This window comes from Myotis yumanensis, unplaced genomic scaffold (assembly GCF_028538775.1).
Source record: "Myotis yumanensis isolate MYYU_CA2020_CCGP unplaced genomic scaffold, mMyoYum1.0.hap1 SCAF_11, whole genome shotgun sequence".
NCBI lineage: Eukaryota > Metazoa > Chordata > Mammalia > Chiroptera > Vespertilionidae > Myotis > Myotis yumanensis.
In genome coordinates, this window is record NW_027223762.1 from 55,641,717 (window position 1) to 55,666,034 (window position 24,318).

At 44.9% G+C, this 24,318-nt stretch overlaps 1 protein-coding gene across 1 annotated transcript; it reads right to left on the bottom strand.

Moving 5' to 3' along the window:
• Positions 1 to 11,354: 11,354 nt before the first annotated feature.
• On the bottom strand, positions 11,355 to 12,844 carry LOC139019264 (F-box only protein 31-like). The gene is made up of 3 exons (XM_070428327.1): positions 12,448 to 12,844; positions 11,767 to 12,379; positions 11,355 to 11,604 (listed from the first exon to the last, which is right to left on the bottom strand). Exons 1-3 carry the CDS (start codon positions 12,842 to 12,844, stop codon positions 11,355 to 11,357), a joined length of 1,260 nt encoding a protein of 419 aa, XP_070284428.1.
• Positions 12,845 to 24,318: the final 11,474 nt, after the last annotated feature.

Genomic DNA, 24,318 nt, shown 5'->3' on the forward strand with positions numbered 1-24,318 from the left:
TTCTCTTTCCTGGTCTCTGAGGTCCTGGACACACCTGCTGAAATGAAGCCTCCATCAAATTAGGTCACTGAGTGACTATGCCCATGGTAGATGTGCCGGAAATAAATTGCCATTGAGATTTGAGAGCGGTTTGTTATTACAGCATAACCCAGCCTATCCTGACTGATACACCCACCAAGCTGGCCAATAAGAGCCTTTCCTAGGACTTCAGAATTATGACCTAGGCTTTAATTATGACCAGTATAGTGGGTTAGGCTCATCCTATACAATAAAAGCATAGTATGCAAATTGTCCCCTCAACCAGGAGTTCTCCGAGAGTTTGACCAGGGGGCGGGGCCAGCCTGAGGGAAGGGAGGGAGTACCTGGCTGGCAGCTGGCAGCTGGCAGCTGGCAGCTTCTAGGGACCCTACCAGTGCATGAATTATAAAAGCCTAAGCAACCGAATGACCAAACAACTGAACAACCAGCTGCTATGATGTGCACTGACCACCAGGGGGCAGATGCTCAATGCAGGAGCTGCTCCCTGGTGGTCAGTGTGCTCCCATAGCCAACGTCCTGTGGCCCCTCCCCCTGACCAGCTGGCTCAATGGTCCCGATCAGCCCCAATAGCCGGCCAGGCAGAGGGACCCCACCCGTGCATGAATTCATGCACTGGGCCTCTAGTAATATATAAACCTGATTACTGTGGGGGAATGTAGAAGCAGAGATGTAGTTTTTTAAAGCTAGAAAAGAAAGCAGGCTCACAGCAAGGAGAAAAGAAGAGATATTCCCAGCCTCTATTTCCTGCCTAGGATCTAGATGCATAAAAATCCCATGTCCTTTATAAAGGGTGTCCCAAAATTCACACAAGAAGTACTTTTGATAGAAAACACAGGTTTATAATTAAAAATTGTAAATTTTTTATTTATTCATAAAGTATATAGTATAGGGTTATGTATGGAATAGCATATCAGGTAAATGGCCTCCACGGTTTTGCTGGCACATACTCACTCTTTTGTTATTTCCTGAGCAGCCTCATTTTTGAAGAAGAATGATCCGATGATGCCTCTAGCCCAAAATCCACACCAAACAGTGACACGTTGTGGATGCATTTGTGTCTCAACAATCACTCGTGGATTTTCTGAACCCCAAATGTGACAATTTTGTCGATTAACCAAGCCATCAAGATGAAAATGAGCCTCATCAAAATTCAGCCACATTTATGCAAACTGGTCATGGAAAATTTCAACAAAAGAGTGAGTATGTGCCAGCAAGGCCGTGGAGGCCATTTACCCAATATGCTATTCCATACATAACCCTATACTGTATACTTTATGAATAAATAAAAAATTTACAATTTTTAATTATAAACCTGTGTTTTCTATCAAAATTACTTCTTGTGTGAAATTTGGGACACCCTTTATTACACAAGCTTGGGTTCAGGTTGCTTTCAACCAACAGTCCTAATATAGAGTGAAAAAAGGATTCCTGACAAGCCCCATTTTACAGATGAGGCCACTGAGGTTCAGAGTGGTCAAGCCACTTGTCAGAGGTCACAGAGTCATGGAGGACAAATGCTCACTTGCTTCCCTTCCTGATAAAATAATTTAAACAGAAAAGATAAAATGTAAGTCTTCCCTTCTAGTTCTCCCCATCCCATCTCCCAAAATAACTACTCTTATCAGTTTGTTGAGCATTTTACTAGATCTCTTAAAAATGTATTTGCAAACATATATGTATACCACTCTCAAGGAGTTTTATTATAGCAATGGGATCATATTATACCCACTTTTCTGAAACTTTCTCTTTTCATCCAAATTCTATCTTTACCTGGCCAGGCTAGTGACATGCAGAGTAAAGAAGTGGTGAATCAGGTCAGACCCAAAGGCTGAGTGAGGTCAGAAAGCCCTTCAGGTGGGCAGTGAGGCAGGAACATTTCAGGCACCGTTTGAGGCTCCCAACAGCCCTTCCAGGCAGCAGCTCCTCTGGCCAGCTCTGCAGATGAGGTGTGGCTTTTTGTTTAAATGGAAATCTGCTCCCCTTTGAGCTCTCCCATTGGCCCAGGACCTCTCCATTAGTTCCAAGGCAAATTGCTTTTTCATCCTTCAGCCTCCCACAGTGGATCAAGCTGGGAGTGAGGTTGCCTGGAGGCTTCTGTGACACTCACTCCCTGACCCTCACACTATGGCCAGCTCTGCAGAAGGTGAGGACAAACACCACTGCTGACCAGGAAGAAATCAGGAGCCCAGAGGCAGAGAACCAAGGGCCCAGCATGTGGATAGAACGGGAGGAAACCGAGACAGCAAGAAGGCAGGCAGGCAATTAAAGGAGGGGGCTGAGTTTTGTTTTTTAATATATTTTTATTCAATTACCAGGCTCCTCCGCTGGAAGAGGATAATTAATGGATTAGCAAGGCTGTTAGCAAGGCTGCTGCCAGGGAGGATTGGGCAGGCTCTGGGGTGGGGGAGGACTGGGGCTTCAGATTCCATAGGAATGAAGCTCAGAAACTTAAGGGCAGCTGAGGGTCATGGGAATAAGCAGGGACGGTGTGCAGGCTGGCAGGTGTGAGGGCAGGCCCAGAGGAAGTGTGGGGGTGGGGTAAGTAGGGTCATGGACTGCCCCTGGCTTGCAGAGATTATAGGTAGACTAAGGAGGCAGCTCATGAGAGCAGCTAGGGGTAGTGGTGTTGACACCCCTTGAATGTGGATATCCATAGAGCTCACAACCAACATGCCCATGGTTTGGGGTCGCATGATGCTGAAGTAAAGGCTGTCTACAGTGTAGAACAAGGACTGCCACATCTGACACTCAGTTAAAATCCCACTCCCCCTTCTCAACTGGGTGTGGCTTATCAGACACCCCAGCTGCTCTCCCAAGCTTCTCCGCTCCTTTCTAGTTAGGCAGGGTCACACTAAAGCACAAGAGAACCGGGATGCCACCCTCCAGCTGGGTCGCGTGGAGGAGTCAGAGGAGGCCACTGTTCCGGAGAGCAGAGCCTTGATCCGCCTGAGTCACCGAGTGACCTTCGTGAAGCAGATCCCCCGCCAGCCCCTGGGAGCAAGAAGTAAACATTTGTGTTAAGTTATGATTTTGGAGCTGTTTGTTACAGCAGCATAACTAAACCAATCCTGGTTATTACACAGGGTGACCCTGGCCTCCCTGAGGCTCTGTTTCATCATTTATAAAGCAAGTGAGAAGGATCCTTGTTGGGGTCCAACCCCAGCAGGTCCAGGGGTCCCCAAAGGTTTGTACAGAGTCGGCAAAGAAGGAATGACACAGAGACAGCATTCAGTTGATCAGCAGCCTAGCCAGGATCTTGAGGCAAGTTCTGTCTTTTATTGTCTTGTTACATCTGTATTTATACTAGTTGATTTTAATCCTGTCAATTTCTATTCCAAAAGTTAGGGTGTTTCTTATCTCCATACCGGGGAGTAAAGATTATGTAGCTTGAGGGTGATTGTTCGTAGTTAAAGTGATTAACTACCCACCTGGCATTTAGTTAAGGGGTTTTATTCCCTCCCTAACTTCAGGGAAAAATCCCTACCTGGGGAAACAACCTTTCTCGGAGAGGTGACCTTGGTTAAAACACATAGCGCCAAGAAGGGGAGCAAACATATTAAGAACAGTATGCCATATACGCCAGGTCCCTTGAAACATATGCTGTGCAGATGTTTCTTCCCTGCAGCAACTGTGTCAAGCAGCAAGGATGGACCGGCTTCCGGCAGATCCTCACCTTGAATGATTATTGGGAGGTTAGGTAAGAGGACACACACTTTGGCTGAAGGGTACTCTCAGCTCCTGGATCCCACACCCCCTCTAAGAAAAAGGAGTGTTGCTATGTTCCAAGGTCAGGGACATCTGCTTGGCCACGGCCAATGGTCGGAACTTTTACAGTGTGGAGCAAGGAGTTTACGTGGGGGTGGGCAAAGACCACAAGACCCTGGAGGCCTGGGCTGTGCCTTCCCAGGGGAGGCCAGGCCAGTGCGCTCCCTCTCTGTTCCCTCGGCAGTCTTCTGTCTGAAAGGTGGGGAGAGAGGCCGAGGGCTGCGGGGCAGGCTTGCTGGATCAGAGTGCTTCTCCCCAGCTGCTGTCCCTAGGCCACTGCCCTTGGTTCTGGAAGCTCCAGGCCAAAGCCACTTTTGTGAGCTCCAGCAACACAGGCCTTCCCTCTGCCATGCTCCTACAGCAGCCCAGCTTCCCTTCCTTTCCCTTCCACCGCCTTCCCCCACCCGCTCTGTCATTACCTTCAGCATGTTCCTGAGCTGCTCCCACTTTCCGACAGAAGCTAGCGGGTCACAGCCATGGGAGCGGCCGCCTGTCCTCCTCTGCTCCGCTTTTGGCCTGTTCCCCACTGTTCCCTTTTCGTCTACAAGATCAAACCCATTCCCCCCGCCTCCCCCCCAGCTGAGCTCATTCCTCCTGGAGTTTCTGATTCTCAGCCTCCAAAGCCTGAGCAACGGTTTCTATCCATTTTCTGAGAGAGAAGCCGTGTACTGGCTCCTGCTCTGAGCTCACCCAATTTTTCAGAGGCAGGATGTTCCAGGCACAGGTTTTTAACATTTCCTTCTTAGCCTCACATAGTCCATTGGGACTCTTACCCTTAACCGGCTTGGTGGGGGGGCGGGGGGGGGGGCGCTGCTGCCATTTTCCCCGCCTCAAAGCCGGCAGCTAGGGCCTTCCTGCCCACCACGACTGAGCCCACAGCTCTGGACTCTGAGATGCAAACACAATCAGGTGCTCATATTCACTGAGGATCCCTGACTGGGAAAAAACTGGACTCTCACTTGTCCTACACACAGCCAGGGACCAGCAGGGGCTGGTGGTTTCCTGCTCTCTGTCATAAATGAGTTCCTGATGTACCTAACGCCAGCTGCTACCAGCCCAATAACCAGAGGTACAGGCACTAGGCCTGTGCTGTCCAACACAGTAGCTGTTGAGCCTTTGAAACATGGGCAGAAAAATTGAGATGTGTGGCGAGTGTAAGATACACATGGATGCTGAAGAGTCGGGATGAAAAAAAGAAAGTAAAATATCTCACTAATGTCTAATTATTGTCATACATTGTCTCATGGACTAATATCATAAAATCTCATTAATTTATATTGATTACATGTTGAAATAATATTTTGACTATATTGGGTTAAATTATATTATTGAAACTAATGCTACCTGTTCTTTGTGTTTTCTTTTTTAATGTGGCTGCTAGGAAATCTGAAATTACACAGGGGCATGCCTTTTGTTCCTATTGCATAGCACTGCACAGACATTCTGGAAGACTCCCTCACCACAGAGGACCAGACCCAGGGAGGATGGCCATCCTCAGAGCCATTCTTGTCACCTCACTGATGCAGAAACTGAGCTCTGTCAGTTAGGGCACGTTTGACTGCAAGTATAGAAACCACAACAGATGGGGGTTTAATTGAACGGGAGTTTATTTTACTCATATAACAAATCTATATGGTTCCAGGGTTGTGGTACAGTCCAGTAATGTCAAAGCATGAGGTTGGCATGCCTGAGATTTTCTTAGTCTTTCCCTCATTGTTACAAAATGGTTGCTGTAGCTCCAAACATCACATCCTCAGTTAGTGGTCACCAAACTGGAAAGAAGGGAGAAGGACCGAGGAGAGTAAAGGGCGGGGGGACTTCCCTTGTAGAAGAAATCTTTCCCAGAAAGATCCCAGAGGGGTCCCCTTCTTTCTCATGCCTGGGAATAGCTCACCTGGTTACCCCTAGTTGCAGTGGAGGCTGCCCAGGCAGATATTGACAAAGGGCAGAGGTGCTGCCACAACTGCTTACGGAGTGATGACCCACCCCCTGTCTGGGCGCATTGCCGCCCAGCCAAATCAGGGTGTGAAGAGAGAATGCCTGCCAGGTGGGAGACTGATGGGGGCCTGATGTGTCCAGGGTCAGGCAGTGACTGGTGGAGAAGGCAGGACTAGAGCCCCAATTCCCTCTCTACCGATCTCTGGGTGGGAGGAACCTTTCTGTCCTGGTGCAGCAGATGCTGCCGGGCTACGCTGGAGTATCAGAAGCCCGTGCTGTGGGGGTCGTTCCTGCCCTTAAGCCAGTCATGGCTTTCCTGTGCCCTTTGCTGGAGGCTGACCGAGAATGGGTGTGATGCAATTCTGACCAGTGAAATAGGACAGAAGCTGCTACGGGGATTCTGGGAAAAGTTCCCTAACTCTAGTAAAAAGACATATTCAGGAAGAGGTGGTCCCTCTGCTGGGTGTGGTCATGTCTCAATGTGATGCCTGGAGCAGTGGCAGCAAGCTGGTGGTCACGAGGGAGACTGGCCCAAGAGCAGAGCTGGCCCACTGAGGGCAGCATGGAATGCAGATGACACCGGGCCTCTGTGGCTGTCACTGCAGCACTGAGCGGACTGGCCCTGGGCTGTTGTACCTCGGGGCTTGTTCGTGCAGGAGACGCATCTCCTTCCTTGCAAGACCCTTCCCATTGGGCCTTCTGTTCCTTGCAGCTGAGAGCACTCTAACATTCACCTTTCCTTCTGCTCCACTTCCTGCTCTGAGGCAGGTGCGGGCCAGAACCGAGCTGCTCCACTCTGGGGAAAGCAGCACTGCCCATTCTCTGCCCACGGGCTGGGGGCGGGGCCTTGGGGGGCTGGCTGTGCATTACATAATGATGCTGCCCAGCAGAGCCAGAGAGAGGGCGAGAACTGTGTTCAAAACTCCGGGCAGCAGGGAGGAGTGGTTTGGGTGGGAGGTGATGTGGGGGCCGCATAAAGAAAGGCCATTCCTGACCATCAGAACCCCAAGTGGCCCCCCACCATGGCCCTGCCCAGCCCAGCATGGCCCCTGTGTCCCAGAGACAATGCCAGCAGCCACCCACCAGCTGCTGTGGGCAGGCGGGGCAGGAAGGCTGGTGGTTAGGTGCCAGAGAAGCCAGACCCTGGATCTGGCCCAAATAGGCTATTGTCGAGGAGGTATGACCATTCTCTCTCTGAAGCTGCCTGGTGCAGGATGAATACAGGCCAGTTAAGTACTTTCCTGGCAACTGAGTTTATAGATTTGCTTCCGCAAGAGCTCTTTCTTGCAATGACCCAGGACACCTGGAGGGCCCTCCCCCAGATGTTTGTGTTGAAATATTCTGAGCATGCTAGCCTCTTTGCTCTCAGGGAAAGGGGCTCTTTTACAGGGAGAAGGACCTGGGAAGAAATGCTAGAGGGCCTGAATGTCACCACTCCCACCAGGCCACCTACCATTAGCTGCCAAGGGAAGCCTGCAAATTGTAGATCCCATTATGCTGTCCTCTGATCGGGGGTGCTGATGGTGCCTGCTGACCCTGAACTGCTATGCCTGCTCCGGGCAGCCCGCTGTGCTGCTGTTCCAGCTTCATGGTGCTGGGCCTTTGCTCATGCCATTCCCTGTACCAGAATTCCCTTATTGTTCCAGGTGGCTGTGCCACCCTGGTGTGGTCATCAGTCATAAGGGTTGGTTCAGGCATGGGTCTGCAACTTTTCACGGGCCAAAGAGAGTCAGCCCTGAGGCCTTTGGGGGAACCATTGGAAAGGCACCGCACACAAGTGGCATTGCTTTGACCATGTCTGTCCCCCACATAGTCAGCCTAAGAATGAAACCAACCCAGAAGAAAGCAAATCAGAAAGGCATCAGGGGGCATCATTACTTAAGCACCAGAATCTACCTATAATTCTGTACTTTTCAGTCATTTGAATAAATAAGTGTCTTAGTGTTTGTTGTTGTTTTAAATATATATATATATATAAAATATATTTTTTTTTCTTAAAGTATTATAAAGAGTATTACACATGTCTCCTTACCCTCCCCCCTTGACATTCCCTCGGCCTCCCCCACCCCCCAGGGTCTTGTGTCCATTGGATATTCTCATATGTATGCATACAAGTCCTTCGGTTGATTTCCTACCCCCCCCCCCCCCCGCCCCAACCCTCCCCAGGCTTCCCACAGTAGTTTGACAGTCTGCTCAATGCTGCTCTGCCTCTGTATCCATTTTTTTAAATTAAATCTTTATTGTTCAGATTATTACAGTTGTTCCTCCCCCCCCCCCATAGCTCTCCTCCACCCAGTTTCCACCCCACTCTCTGCCCTTACCCCTCCCACTGTCCTCATCCATAGATGTAAGATTTTTGTACAGTCTCTTCCTGCACCCCCACACCCCTTTCCGCCCAAGAATTGTCAGTCCATTCCCTTTCTATGCTCCTGGTTCTATTATATTCACCAGTTTACTCTGTTCATCATATTTTTTATTCACTTGATTTTTAGATTCACTTGTTGATAGATATGTATTTGCTGTTCATAATTTGTATCTTTACCTTTTTCTTCTTCCTCTTCTTAAAGGATACCTTTCAGCATTTCATATAATACTGGTTTGGTAGTGATGAACTCCTTTAGCTTTTTCTTATCTGTGAAGCTCTTTATCTGACCTTCAATTCTGAATGATAGCTTTGCTGGATAAAGTAATCTTGGTTGTAGGTTCTTGGTATTCATCACTTTGAATATTTCTTGCCACTGCCTTCTGGCCTGCATAGTTTCTGTTGAGAAATCAGCTGACAGTTGTATGGGTATTCCCTTGTAGGTGACTGACTGTTTTTCTCTTGCTGCTTTTAAGATTCTCTCTTTGTCTTTTGCTCTTGGCATTTTAATTATGATGTGTCTTGGTGTGGTCCTCTTTGGATTCCTTTTGTTTGGGGTTCTCTGTGCATCCTGGACTTGTAAGTCTATTTATTTCACCAGGGAGAGGAAGTTTTCTGTCATTATTTCTTCAAATAGGTTTTCAATATCTTGCTCTCTCTCTTCTTCTGGCACCCCTATAATTCAGATGTTGGTGTGCTTGAAGTTGTCCCAGAGGCTGCTTACACTATCTTCATATTTTTGGATTCTTTTTTCTTTTTGTTTTTCTGGTTGGGTGTTTTTTGCTTCTTTGTATTTCAAATCTTTGACTTGATTCTTGGGATCCTCTTGTCTGCTGTTGGATCTCTGTATATTATTCTTTATTTCAGTCAGTGTATGCTTAATTTCTAGTTGGTCTTTTTTCATATCCTCAAGGGTCTCACTAAATTTATCAGCAGTTTCTAGAAAATTCTTGAAAAACCTTATAACAGTGGTTTTGAACTCTATATCCAGTCATTTGCTTTCCTCCATTTCTGTCATTTGTGACCTGTTTCTTTGTCTCCACATTTTTTATGCTTCCCTGTGTTGGTAGAGTGGCTTTCTGTACTAGGTGTCCTATAGGGCCCAGTGGCTCAGCCTCCCCAATTACCTGAGGTGGACACTCTTGGTGCACCCCTTTGTGGGCTTTGTGCACAGTCTTGTTGTAGTTAAGCCTTGATTGTTGTAGGTATCACTGGGAGGAATTGACCTCCAGGCCAATTGGCTGAGAATCAGCTGTGTCTGCAGTGGGAGAACTTCTGTGCTGAAGACACTCTTCTGGGGCAGACTTGCTTTAGTGGGGTTTTGGTGCTCACTGAGTCTTCCCCCTGAGTGTGTCCTTTATGGATCTGAGGAGTTGTAATCTGGATGGCCCCACTCTGACCACTGGGTACACTGGCTATTGGATCTAAGGAGGTGCTAATTTAGCCTCTGCCTGAGGCTTCCCAGAAGGAGCAATGAAGAGATCTGCAGATTCCCCTTCCTTGTTTGGGGTTTGGAGGTTGCCAGATGAGGGCCAGCTGTGAAGCAATGCAAGCTGCTGTGGGGCCTTGGGCCTTCTCTTGGAAGTTCTGGGTCTCTCTGACCCAGCTGCAGATTGTTAGGTAATTTTCATATTGCAAAGTGCCAGGGCATTCATATGCAAAAGCCTCTGCCGCAGCTTGGGTGGGACGGGGTCTCAGGGAATCAACAGGGCGGAGCAAGCAGCTATGGCTGATCCTCAGGCCTGCCCTAAGAGGCCCAGCATCTCAGCGTCCTGATAATCACTGCAAGCACCGCTGAGAGAAAGCCGCCCTAGAGTTCTGCGTTCTGCCCACTGCCAGACAGTCCAGTTTCTCCCCGTATGAGTCTGGATCCCCAGAGACTTCCCGGAACTGGAGTTCAGAGCAGTCAGGAGCTTGTGACTCCCTCCCAATTCAAAAAGACAGCCACATCCTCAGTTGCCAGCCCTTGCCCCATGCGCCTCCGTACCTCTGCACTTTACTTCTGCACTGCACTTCTTCTGAGTCTCAGTGTGCTTTTCTCTTTCCTTCTAGTTGTAGAATTTCCACTCAGCCAGCCTTCCTGTAGTTCTAGATGATGTCCGTTTTGTCTTTTAGTTGTATTTTTTTATTAACATAAAATATTTTTATTTAAAAAAAATACCCTGTATTTTCAGAAATAAAACTTAATGAGAAAAAGAGGCACTGTCTTAGATTTTTGCAAACCTGATGTTTGACTTAATAAAAGGCAGATGGATTCTGCAATATTCTGTGATATTCCAACTGGGGCACCATCTCGTTTCCATTGATACATTTGAAAAAAAATCAGTGTCACATAGATTGTAACTGGAAAAGGGGAGGGTACTGTAATATCCTTTTCTAATAATGTTGATATTCTCCTTTGATAGTACACCAAAATTTGACAAGTAGTAGTTTCAATTTTGAATCTGATTATCAATAAACTTCATATTTTATTACATAAACATGTATTATAGATCTGCCTTACACTTTGAATCAATCTCCTAGTTATACATAATTTTGTAACATTAAACATTGATCATTTCAAATATATTAACTAAGTGATGCAGTGGACACATTTCATTAAACAATATCAAAAAGTAGCATTCTTTAACATCACCATCAATATAATTGAAGTCTTTAAATATTGGGAAGCCATCAAGTTCACAGTGGTGAACACAAGCTTTACAGAATCTAATTTTTGTTTAAAGCATGAATTTTATCATTGGTAACACATAATGGTTTTCTTTGAAATGAGGCTCACTTTATTCATTTAGAGAAAACATCTGCAAGTCAACAATAGCTTGTCAATCACTCTTAAGTAAAAATGGTGTTTCAGTAAAAAAAAAAAAGCAGTCCCACTTGTAACTCAATCCATGAATTAATTGCAGGAGTGCTTTTCCTCTTTTTTTGGGATTAATCACTATGCTTTCATTATGTTCAATCTGTAACAATGAAATTGGGGGTCACCACAACATGAGGAACTGTAGTAAAGGGTCGCAGCATTAGGAAGGTTGAGACCACTGGTCTAAGGTTTATTTCTACCTCAGTTTCTGGCTCCTACCCAGCCTGGCCCTGGTCAGGGCTTGGGCAGGAGGCTACCAACTGATGTGTTTCTCTCACATCGATATATCTGTCTTTCCCTCTCTCTCCCACTCTTTCTAAACATCAATGGGAAAATATCCTCGGGTGAGGATTTAAAAAACAAACAAAGGTGGGTAACCTGGTCAGAAGGTCAAATCTGCAGGCTGCTCTTCCCAGGGGGTCCAGAATGAATGTCCTTGAGCATTTCCAGGAAGGCATTCGGGGATGGTGCCTCCACATTCTGGAAGGTGTTCTGGACTCTGCTGAACAGGATGAAGTATTTCATCTTCAGCCAGATGAACCCGAAGTGGTTCTCATCGAACAGGATGAAGACTCCAGAAAAGCGCCCGCGGTAGGCTAAGCCAGGTAAGGTAACAGTGTCCACGCCATAGAAACACATCCTGCAGGTTTGGGGGTAGTTCTGGTCTCTTGTGCGCGTGTGAACAGGCAGAACAAAACGGACAGGCTGCTCCTCCGAAGCTGCAGCCCCGGACTCCCCAACGCTGGGCTGGGCAGGGCTCTGCCAGCCATGGCCCTCGCTTTCCTCAGTCCCCTCTTCTTGCTGCTGCTGCTGCTCCTGGATCACCTGCTCGTCAATCTCCTGGACCACGCGGGAGAGCTCGTGGAAGTTGCGGAAGATCAGGCCATCTCGCAGCTGGATGCCGCGCCTGAGGTGGATCTCAAACGTCCAGATTAACCCTCCCCTGATCTCCGTGACCCTGGCATACTTCCCATGGAAGCTGAGCATGGCAATCTTTAGGCCGAAGGCATCGTACTTGCCTTGGAAGAGGCCTGGCCTGATGAAGTCGTCCGGGTGGCTCGCGGGGAGGTAGAGGCGGCGGTAGGCCAAGCAGTCATACTGATATCTCTCCTCCCGCACCAGCGCCCGTTCTTCCATAAGTCTCGCTGTTAAATCCTTTCGGTGGTCTGTCTTCTTGCACTGGAGGGTGAGCCTGTCCTTCTGAATCTGCACGAGGCGGTTGTGGGGCCTGATGTGGAGGCCTTCCATGCGCTCCACGGTGGCTGATTTCCTCTCCGTCAGGCGAATTCTGAACGAGGACTTGAATTGCAGTGGGCCATCCAGATGGGTGTTAAGGGAAGGCCCGTACGTCCAACCAGTAATGTGTAAGCCGTCCACCACGACATTCGGCAGTGTTCTATAGTGGCAGTATCTAGCTGCCACAAACCCAAAATGTTTCTGTATGGGTGGAGCAGCTTCGCATAGACTTCTCGGTAAGACATACCTATCGTCTCCAGTTTCTGCAGGTTTTCACCAACGCCAAACTCCTCGCAGCAGCGCCATCTCCAGATGCTGTCAGTGTGCAGGATGTGGTGGAATTTACTGCAGGCCTGGGCCAGGCTGGGCAGATCGGTGCCGGGGAGTGAGGCGAAGATCTCCACCAGCATCTCCACGGGCAGGTCCTGCAGCGAGCAGTGGGGGCGCAGCCTGGGGCTCGCGATTCCTTCACTCTCTGCACAGCACCGTGCTGCCGCGTCCGCCTCCACGTGCTTTTCGGCTGGGGCCAGGGCCCGGGCCGGCTTGCCGTTGGCCGATGCTGTCTCAGCTGGGCCCTGGCACTGCTGACAACACCGACATCCCCGCGAAGAGCCCACGCTGCAGAGACCAGCACACTCCTCCATGCCTCAACGTGTAACAGCCACCACAGCTTGGGCCACTGTGCCTCAACTGGGCTTTAAGCTGGATGGTCCCGCCCCAGAGTCCAGCCACATCCCCCAGGGCCTAGCCACACCCCCTCAGAGAGGAGCCAATTGTAGGACGTTAGCAAGACTTCCAAAGAAACCCATACCCATTAATAGTCGCCTCCCTTTTTCAGTGCCCCCTCCCTGTCCTCCAGCCCTAGTCCCAAGCAGTCACTAATCTGCCTTCTGTATGGATATGCCTCCAGGGATATGCCTATGGGGGCGGGGAACATTTCACATAAATGCAGTCATAATAGCTGGTCTTTTGTGACTGGCTTCTTTCACTTAGCATAACATTTTTTTAGCATACTAGGCTTTTATTATATAGGATAGATGCATTTAATTAATTAGCTGATTAATTGGTTGCTTAGTTTTATTTACTATTATTATTATTTTGCATTTTTGAATTTGCTTAGAAAGCCCAATATAATTGTGAGTAGATACAGCAAACATGACATCCTTGCTTGCTACTGATCTTAGCAGAAAATTTTCAGTCTTACAACATTAAGTATGATGTTGTCTGTAAAGTTTTCATAAATTCCATTTGTCAGTTTGAGACAGCTCCCTTTTATTTCTAACTTTTTAAAACATGAGGAAGTATTATGTTTTGTCAAATTCTTTTCCTGCATCTATTGAGAGGATCATGTGGGGGTTTTGTCCTTTATCACTTTAACACGATTGACATATTACATTAAATTAGTGTTTGGATGTTAGATTAACCTTGCATTTCTGGGATAAACCCCACCTGGTCATGTTATATAATCCTTTTGTATTTTGTTGGTTTTACTTTGTTAGTACTTTGTTTGGAATTTTTACATCGTGTTAATAAAGGATTTCATCTGTGCTTTTCTTCTCTTGTGATGTCTTTGGCGCTGCTTTCAGGGTAATATTAGCTCATAATATGGGAATGGTTCCTTCCCCTGCTATATTCTGAAACAGCCGTGGGCAAACTACGGCCCGCAGGCTGGATCCAGCCCGTTTGAAATGAATAACACTAAAAAAAAAAAACAAAAAACCATAACCTTTTATGTAATGATGTTTACTTTGAATTTATATTAATTCACACAAACACTCCATCCATGCTTTTGTTCTGGCCCTCCGGTCCAGTTTAAGAACCCATTGTGGCCCTCAAATCAAAAAGTTTGCCCACCCCTGTGAAACATCAGACTAAGTGAGGAATTGGTGTCATTTTCTCTGTAAATATTTGACAGAATTCAACATTGCGGCCTCTGGGCTTCAGTTTTTCTTTTTTTTTTTTAAATTAAATCTTTATTGTTCAGATTATTACATTTGTTCCTCTTTTTTCCCCCATAACTCCCCTCCTCCCAGTTCCAGCCCCACCCTCCACCCTCACTCCCCACCCACTGTCCTCATCCATAGGTGCACGATTTTTGTCCAGTCTCTTCCCGCATCTCCCACACCCCTTCACCCCCCCACCCCAAGAATAGTCAGTCCATTCCCTTTCTATGTCCCTGATTCTATTATAATCACCAGTTCATTCTGTACATCAGATTATTTATTCACTTGATTCTTAGATTCACTTGTTGATAGATGCATATTTGTTGTTCATAATTTGTATCTTTACCTTTTTCTTCTTCTTCCTCTTCTTAAAGGATACCTTTCACCATTTCATATAATACTGGTTTAGTGGTGATGAACTCCTTTAGCTTTTCCTTATCTGTGAAGCTCTTTATCTGACCTTCAATTCTGAATGATAGCTTTGCTGGATAAAGTAATCTTGGTTGTAGATTCTTGGTATTCAGCACTTTGAATATTTCTTGCCATTCCCTTCTGGCCTGCAAAGTTTCTGTTGAGAAATCAGCTGACAGTCGTATGGGTATTCCCTTGTAGGTGACTGACTGTTTTTCTCTTGCTGCTTTTAAATTCTCTCTTTGTCTTTTGCTCTTGGCATTTTAATTATGATGTGTCTTGGTGTGGTCCTCTTTGGATTCCTTTTGTTTGGGGTTCTCAGCCCTTCCTGGAGTTGTAAGTTCATTTCTTTCACCAGGTGGGGGAAGTTTTCTGCCATTATTTCTTCAAATAGGTTTTCAATATCTTGCTGTCTCTCATCTTCTGGTACCCCTATAATTCTGATGTTGGTATGCTTGAAGCTGTCCTAGAGGCTCCTTACACTATCTTCATATTTTCGAATTCTTTTTTCATTTTGCTTTACTGGTTGGGTGTTTTTTGCTTCTTCGCATTTCAAATCTTTGACTTGATTCTTGCGCTCCTCTGGTCTGCTGTTGGGTGTCTGTATAATATTCTTTATTTCAGTCAGTGTATGCTTAATTTCCAGTTGGTTCTTTATCACAACATCGAGGGTCTCATTAGATTTCTTGTAGATCTCATTAAGTTTATCGGCAGTTTCTAGAAAATTATTTAAAGACCTTAAAAGTGAGGTTTTTGAGCTCTATATCCTCCATTTCTGTCATGTTTCTTTGTCTCCGAATTCTTTATGCTTTCTTGGTGCACCCCCTTGTGGCCTTTGTGCACAGTCTTGTTCTAGTTAAGCCTTGATTTTTGTATGCAATACTGGGTGGGATTTGACCTCCAGGCCAACTGGCTGTGAGACTCAGCTGTGTCTGCAGTGAGAGAACTTCTGTCCTCTAGGGAGGTGCTAATCTAGCCTTTGCCTGAGGCTATCCGGAAAATGCCTCTGTGCAGGGCTTGGGCGGGGCGGGTCCCAGGGGATCAACAGGGTGGGCGGGCTGAGCGAGCAGTTATGGCTGCTCTCAGTCCCGTCCCCAGGGGCTCTGCCTCTCAGAGTCCCAGCAACCACTGCAAATCTCGGAGAGAAAGCTGCCTTTGAGTTCCGATTGAAGCCAGACGGTCCGCTTCTCCTGTTTGAGTCTGGGTCCCTAGAGACTCGCCTGGATCTGGAGCTCAGAGTCTAAGACTCCCTCCCGATTGAAACAGACAACCGCACCCTCAGCCACCAGCCCGCTCCGCATGCACTCCACACCTTAGTATTTGACTTCAGCACTGCGCCTCCTCTGAGTCTCGGTATGCTATTCTCTTTCCTCTTAGTTGTAGAACTTCCACTCAGCCAGCCTTCCTGTGATTCTGGATGATGTCCGTTCCATCTTTTAGTTGTATTTTTGAAGTGGTTGTTCGAGGCAGCAAACTCCGGCATTAACCTATGCCGCCATCTTGGTTTCTCAACATTTTTTTTTAATTGTTTTATTGCTTAAAGTATTACAAAGAGTATTACATATTTCTCCTTTTTTCCCCCTGCCCTTAACAATCCCCTGGCCTTCCCTACCCCCCAGTGTCTTGTGTCCATTGGTTATGCTTATATGCATGCATACAAGTCTTTCGGTTGATCTCTTCCCCCCCTTCGCCCCCCAACCCTCCCCGGCCTTCCCACTATAGTTTGACAATCTGTTTGAGGCTGCTCTGTCTCTGTATCTATTTTTGTTCATAAGTTTATAATGGTCTTTATTATCTATAAATGAGTGAGATCATGTGGTATTTTTCCTTCATTAACTGGCTTATTTCACTTAGCATAATGCTCTCTAATTCCATTCATGCTGTTGCAAATGGTAAGAATTCCTTCTTTTTTACAGCAGCATAGTATTCCATAGTGTAGATGTACCACAGTTTTCTAATCCATTCATCTACTGATGGGCATTTAGGCTGTTTCCAGATCTTAGCTATGGTGAATTGTGCTGCTATGAACACAGGGGTGCATATTTCCTTTCTGATTGGTATTTCTGTTTTCTTGGGATATATTCCTAGAAGTCGGATCACTGGGTCAAATGGGAGTTCCATTTTTAGTTTTTTGAGGAAACTCCATACTGTATTCCATAGTGGCGGCACCAGTCTGCATTCCCACCAGTGTTGAACGAGGGTTCCTTTTTCTTCACATCCTCTCCAGCACTTGTCGTTTGTTGATTTGTTGATGATAGCCATTCTGGCAGGTGTGAGAAGGTACCTCATTGTTGTTTTGATTTGCATTTCTAGGATGATTAGTGACTTTGAGCATGTTTTCATATGTCCCTTGGCTTTCTGAATGTCCTCTTTTGAAAGGTGTCTATTTAGGTCCTTTTCCCATTTTTTGATTGGATTGTTTATTTTCCTTTTGTTAAGTTGTATGAGTTCCCTATAAATGTTGGAGATTAAACACTTATCGGTAATAACATTGGCAAATATGTTCTCCCATGCAGTGGGTTTTCTTGTTGTTTTGTTGATGGTTTCTTTTGCTGTGCAAACGCTTTTTATTTTGATGTTGTCCCATTTGTTTATTTTCTCTTTAGTTTTCAATGCCCTAGGAACTGTATCAGTGAAGAATTGCTTTGGCATATGTCTGAGATTTTGTTGCCTTTGGATTCTTCTATTATTTTTATGGTTTCCTTTATCCATTTTGAGTTTATTTTTGTGTATGGTGTAAGTTGGTGGTCTAGTTTCATTTTCTTGCATGTATCTGTCCAATTTTCCCAACATCATTTATTGAAGAGACTATCTTGACTCCATTGTATGTTCTTGCCTCCTTTGTCAAATATTAATTGAGCATATTGGTTCGGGTCAATTTTGGGGCTCTCAATTCTATTCCATTTATCTATATGCCTGTTCTTGTGCCAGTGCCAGGCAGTTTTGAGAACAGTGGCTTTGTACTATAGCTTGATATCTGGTACTGAGATCCCATCTACTTTTTTCTTTCTCAGGATCGCTGCAGCTATTTGGGATCTTTTTTTATTCCAGATGAATTTTTGGAGAGTTCGTTCTAGGTCTGTGAAATATGTTGTTGGTATTTCAATGGGAAGTGCGTTGAATTTATAGATTGCTTTGGGTAGTATGGACATTTTAATGATGTCGATTCTACCAATCCAAGAACATGGTATGTTCTTCCATCTGTTTATGTCTTCCTCTATCTCTTTTTTTAAAGTCCTGTAGTTTTCTGAGTAGAGGTCTTTTACCTCCTTAGTTAAGTTTATTCCTAGCTATCTTAATTTTTTTGGTGCGATGGTAAATGGGATTGTTTTTTTAGTCTCTCTTTCTGAAAGTTCACTATTGGTGTATAGAAATGCCTCAGATTTCTTGGGGTTAATTTTGTGTCCTGCTACATTGCCGAATTCTTTTATTAAGTCTAATAGTTTTTTGATGGAGTCTTTAGGGTTTTTTATGTATAATATCATGTCGTCTGCAAATAAGGACAGTTTTACTTCTTCTTTTCCAATTTGGATGTCTTTTATTTCTTCTTCTCGTCTAATTGCAATGGCTAATACTTCCAGTATTATGTTGAACAGGAGTGGTGAGAGTGGGCATCCCTGTCTTGTTCCTGTTCTTAGGGGAAATGGTGTTAGTTTTTGTCCATTGAGTATGATGTTGGCTGTGGGTTTGTCATATATGGCTTTTATTATGTTGAAGTATGATCCTTCTATTCCCACCATGCTGAGAGTTTTTATCAAAAATGGGTGTTGGATTTTGTCAAATGCTTTTTCTGCATCAATTGATATGACTATGTGGTTTTTTCCTTTCAGTTTATTTATGTGATGTATCACGTTTATTGATCTGCGGATATTGTACCATCCTTGCATCCCTGGGATAAATCCTACTTGGTCATGGTGTATGATCCTTCTGATATACTGCTGGATCCTATTTGCTAAGATTTTGTTGAGGATTTTGGCATCTATGTTCATGAGGGATATTGGCCTGTAATTCTCTTTCATTGTGATGTCTTTACCTGGTTTTGGTATTAGGGTGATGCTGGCTTCATAGAATGAGCTTGGAAGTGTTCCTTCCTCTTGAATTTTCTGTAGTAGTCTGAGGAGGATAGGTTTTAGGTCTTCCTTGAATGTTTGGCAAAACTCCCCTGTGAAGCCGTCTGGTCCTGGGCTTTTATTTGCTGGAAGCTTTTTGATGACTGCTTCAATTTCTTCCATAGTTATTGGCCTACTGAGATTTTTAGATTCTTTCTGATTAAGTTTTGGAATGTTGTATTTTTCTAGGAATGTGTCCATTTCCTCCAGGTTGTCTAGTTTGTTGCAGTAGAGTTGTCCATAGCATTTTTTTTACAATCATTTGTATTTCTGTGGGGTCTGTTGTTATTTCGCCTCTATCATTTCTGACTTTGTTTATTTGGGTCCTCTCTCTTTGCTTCTTGGTGAGCCTGGCTAGAGGTTCATCAATCTTGTTTATCCTTTCAAAGAACCAGCTCTTGGTTTCATTGATTTTATGCATTGTGTTTTGGGTCTCTATGTCATTTATTTCTGCTCTAATCTTTATTATCTCCTTCCTTATGCTCACTCTGGGCTTTTCTTGTTGCTCTCTAATTCTTTGAGTTGTATAGTTAGATGATTTACTATCATTTTTTCTTCTTGTTTGAGATAGGCCTGTAGAGCTATAAACTTCCCTCTCAGGACTGCTTTCATTGTGTCCCATAGGTTTTGGATTGTTGTGTTTTCATTGTCATTAGTTTTTAGGATGCTTTTAATTTCTTCTTTGATCTCATTGGTAACCCAATCAATATTTAATAACATGCTATTCAGCTTCCAAGTGTTTGAGTATTTTGGGTTGTTATTATTGTAGTTTATTTCTAATATTATGCCATCGTGGTCTGAGAAGATGCTTGGTATGATTTCAATCTTCTTGAATTTGGGGAGACTTTGTTTGTGACCCAATATGTGGTCTATTTTTGAAAATGTCCCATGAGCACTTGAGAAGAATGTATATTCTGTGGCTTTGGGGTGAAATGTTCTGAAGATGTAAATTAAGTCCATCTGATCTAGAGAGTCATTTAGGATTGCTGTTTCTTTGCTGATTTTTTGTCTAGAGGATTTATCCAGTGATGTCAGTGATGTATTAAAGTCCCCTGCTATGATTGTATTGTTGTCGATCTCTCCTTTGATATCTTCCAGGAGTTTTTTTTTTTTTTTTATGTATTTGGGTGCTCCTGCGTTGGGTACATATATGTTTATCAGGGTTATATCTTCTTGTTGTATTGATCCCTTTAGTATTATGAAGTGGCCTTCCTTATCTCTTGTTATGGCCTTCACTTTGAGGTCCATTTTGTCAGATATAAGTATTGCTACCCCAGCTTTTTTTTCATTTCCATTTGCTTGAAAGATATTTTTCCATCCCTTCACTTTCAGTCTGTGTGAGTCCCTTATTCTGAGGTGGGTCTCTTGTAGACAGGAAATATATGGGTCATGTTTTTTTATCCATTCAGCCACTCGATGTCTTTTGATTGGAGCATTTAGTCCATTTACGTTTAAAGTTACTATTGAAAGGTGCTTGTTTGTAGCCATTTCTATTTTTTGTGCCTGTTTTCTTTCTTAGCTTTTTCTTTTTTTAAAAAAAATATATTTTATTGATTTTTTACAGAGAGGAAAGGTGAGGGATAGAGAGTCAGAAACATCGATGAGAGAGAAACATCCATCAGGCGCCTCTTGCACGCCCCCATACTGGGGATGTGCCCGCAACCAAGGTACATGCCCTTGACCGGAATCGAACCTGGGACCCTTGAGTCCGCAGGCCGATGCTCTATCCACTGAGCCAAACCGGTTCTGGCTCTTAGCTTTTTCTTTCTTCTTTTTATACCAGTCCTGTTAGCATTTCTTGCATTGCCCGCTTAGTGGTGATAAACTCCCTTAGCCTGTTTTGTTTGTGAAGCATCGTATTTCCCCTTCAATTTTGAATGATAGCCTTGCTGGATAGAGTATTCTTGGATTCAGTCCTTTGCTTTAAATCACTTTGTAAATTTCCGTCCATTCTTTTCTGGCCTGATGTGTTTCTGTTAAGAAATCATTTGATAGTCTAATGGGAGATCCCTTGTATGTAACTTTCCGTCTCTCTCTTGCAGCCTGTAAGATTCTCTCTTTGCCCTGAACATTTGCCATGGTAATTATGATGTGTCTTGGTGTGGGTCTTTTCGGGTTCACCTTGTTTGGGACTCTCTGTGCTTGTGTGACTTTTTTTCTTCCCCACCTCAGGGAAGTTTTCTGATATCATTTCTTCAGATAGGTTTTCTAACCCTTGTTCCTCTTTCTGTTGTTTTGGCACCCCTGTTATTCTTATGTTGTTTCATTTCATGTTGTCCCACAACTCTCTTTGGCTCTCCTCCTGTCTTTTAATTTTTTTCTCCAATTGCAGTTCAGTTTGGGTGTGTTTTGCTTCCCTGTCTTCTAATTCACTAATTTGGTCCTCCGCTTCTCCTAGTCTACTGTTGAAACTTTCCAATGGTGTTTTTTATTGCAGTTATATCTTCATTTCTTCTTGGTTCTTACCTAAGTTATTGATTTTTTTCATCCATTTCTTTTTGATTCTTACATAAGTTGTTAATTTTTTCATCCATTACTTCTCAATTCTTGCATAAATTGTTGACTTTTTCCTCCATCCAGTTTATGTTCTCTAGGACCCTTAATCTGAATTCTTTTTCTGTCATTTTGCATGCCTCTGTTTCACTTAGCTGCTTTTCTTGCGAATCCTTTTCTTTCCTTTGGCAGTTTCTTTGTCTACCCATGTTTGATCTCAAGGACATATCTAGATGTTGAGTCGTTCAGTGGCTGCTCCTTGGGTGGCAGTGGCTCCTTGGGCTGCGGTTGCTCCTCGGGCGGTTGTGGTAGCAGCTACTCCTCAGTTGACAGCAGCTCCTCTGGTGGGTGCTGTTCACAGCTGTGGTGGCTCCTCTGGCTCTTAGTTGTATTTTTGAAGTTGTGGGAGGCAGCAATTTCTGGTGTTTACCTATGCCGCCATCTGGGTTTCTTCTCTGTATCCATTTTTGTTCATCAGTCTATAATGGTCCTTATTATCCACAAATGAGTGAGTTCATGTGGTATTTTTCTCAGCTTCCCAGCAGCCGTCTCAGTCTCACAGGGGCCGTCTCAGTCTCACAGGGGCCATCCCAGCCCCACAGGGGCTGTCTCAGCCTCACAGGGGCCGTCTCAACCTCACAGGGGCCGTTAAGTATATTTTTATTGATTTCAGAGAGGGAGAGGAAGAGAGATTGAAACATCAATGATGAGAAAGAATCACTGATTGGCTGCCTCTTGCATGCCCCCCACTGGGGATCAAGCCTGCAACCAGGGTATGTGCCCTTGACCAAAATCAAACTTGGAACCCTTCCGTCCACTGGCCGATGCTCTATCCACTGAGGCAAACCGACGAGGGCTGTTGTTTTTTAAATAAAACCACAACAAGCCCTGGCTGGTGTGGCTCGGTTATGTGTCATCCTGTGCACTGAAGAGTTGCTGGTTCAATTCCTGGTACATGCCTGGGCTGTGGGCTTGATCCCTGGCGGGGGGCATGCTGGAGGCAGCCAATCAATGTGTTGCTCTCATATGGATGTTTCTCTCTCTCTCCCTATCTGTCTATCTATCTTGCTCTAAAAATCAATAAAAACTTTTTAAAAAAACAAAACAGTTTGATCTGGGCTGTCACTCACGTTGAAAGTCATTACTAATATAAAGGTGTGACACCATCAGGCAGATTCAGTCTGTCCTTTGCTGCTCCCACCTCAGCGGCTTTCCTGGTTTCTTTCTCTACCTGCCCCACGGAGCTATTCCCTCTGGAGGAGTGGACAGTGCTGTACCTCAGCTTCCCCTGGACCTCGAGTGGATTTATTTTCTTCTTCAGTCACCTTAAACTGTAGCGGTCAAATGGAATGAAGTTAACTAGAAGAGGACGTTCTGCCAGGAAAAGGTGGGAGCCTGCAAGCAGGCCACGTCAGAACAAAGTCTTGCACGCAAGACTTATTGTTCAGAGGCAGAACTTTCCTTGAGGTGATAAATAGTCCATGAGGGCATGGAAAGTTCAAGGGAGGGTGCACTGCTGCAGGTGGAAAGGGTCTTTGTATAACATAGGAAATTAATAGTGTAATGTATAACTTAGCTCAGATGGATCTCGTAAGCATACTTGTTAATCATTGTTACTTGCTGTACTCCATTGTTATTTGCTGTACTCCCCAAATAAAAGCCATGAGGGCTTTGGGGGCTTTGCTACTCACCTGAGCGAGTGGTAGCCCTCTGCTTCTCTGTATCCTGCACATCCGGCTCATCTCAGCATCACCGTTCACAAAGAACATCAACATTAAACTCTGCACATTGCCTTTGGTCCATATAAGATTCCTCCCTTGTGTCTTTATTCTTTCATCTCTGGACTCTCTCCCATCCCTTCCTCTGCATAGGCAATGTGCTAACAAGTCTTTTCCTCCCTTATATGTGCTCCTGCAAAATGAGTATTATCTTTAGGTGGTTTTTGTTTCTGCAAATGGTACTATTTTGTTTCTTTTTTTTTTTAAATATATTTTATTGATTTTTTACAGAGAGGAAGAGAGAGAGATAGAGAGTTAGAAACATCGATGAGAGAGAAACATCGGCCAGCTGCCTCTTGCACATCTCCTACCGGGGATGTGCCCGCAACCCAGGTACATGCCCTTGACCGGAATCGAACCCGGGACCCTCCAGTCCACAGACCGACGCTCTATCCACTGAGCCAAACCGGTTCGGCTATTTTGTTTCTCATGTTGTTTCTTTTTTTTCTTTTCTTTTTTTTTTTTTTAACTCAGCATTGTTTTAAGGCCCATCCCTGTTGCTCTCCTAGCTGCTACAGCATTCTCGTGCTGTGAACCATTCTCATTCTTCTTCCCAGTAGCCCTGAGATGGATTCCTAGGTTGCTTCCAACAGCCTCTGCCCCTTCACCACCATAAAGAACTCTGCAGTGATCATAGTGAAATGCATGTCCCATGCAACTGTGTCAATTCTGTTTGCGTCTCTACCTGGATATGGAATTGCAGGGGTGTGGGGGATGCGTACTATAGACTAACTACCCCCACCGTGACCTCACTGCTCTACCGTAGCATAAGCAGCGCTGTCACCAGCATCCCCACACGTCCACCCAACACCAACACTTGTCTCTATCCAACTAAGTTTGGCCTGCTTCACAGATTGCATTAGTTCTCTACTGCTGGGTAACAAGTTACCACAAACAGAGTAGCTTAAAATAACACCCAGTTTTTATCTCCCTTTTTTCTTTCTTTCTTTTCCTTTTTTTTTTTTTTTGTGGACCAGGAATTGGCACAGCGTAGCTGGGTCCTCTGCTCAAACTGCAATCAAGGCATCATCCAGGTTGCCTTTTTATCAGAGGCTGGATTAGAGAAAGAGCCACTTCCAGGCTGCCTCCGGTTGTTGGCAGAATTTGTCTCCCTGTGGCTGTAAAACTCAAGGTAACTTGCTTCTTCCAGGTCAGCAGGAGAGTCTCTGACCTCTACATCCTTTTTTAAGGGGCTCACCTGATTAGGTGCGGCCCACCTAGGTTCATCTCCACTTTGATTAACTTAAGGTCAATCATTAAGGGTTTTAATTACATCTGAAAATTCCTATCATCTTTTCCATAAATTGTAACCTAATCAGAGGTGGTGCTCCATAACTTTTGTTAAATTCTATTGATTAGAAGCAAGTTACAGGTCCTGCATACT

Coding starts and splice junctions, on each gene's coding strand:
- LOC139019264 (XM_070428327.1), bottom strand. CDS start 12,844: ATGGAGGAGTGTGCTGGTCTCTGCAGCGTGGGCTCTTCGCGGGGATGT. Junction 12,380..12,447: donor GCAGAAACTGGAGACGATAG/GTATGTCTTACC, acceptor GGTTTGTGGCAG/CTAGATACTGCCACTATAGA. Junction 11,605..11,766: donor ATCCAGGAGCAGCAGCAGCA/GCAAGAAGAGGG, acceptor CCAAACCTGCAG/GATGTGTTTCTATGGCGTGG.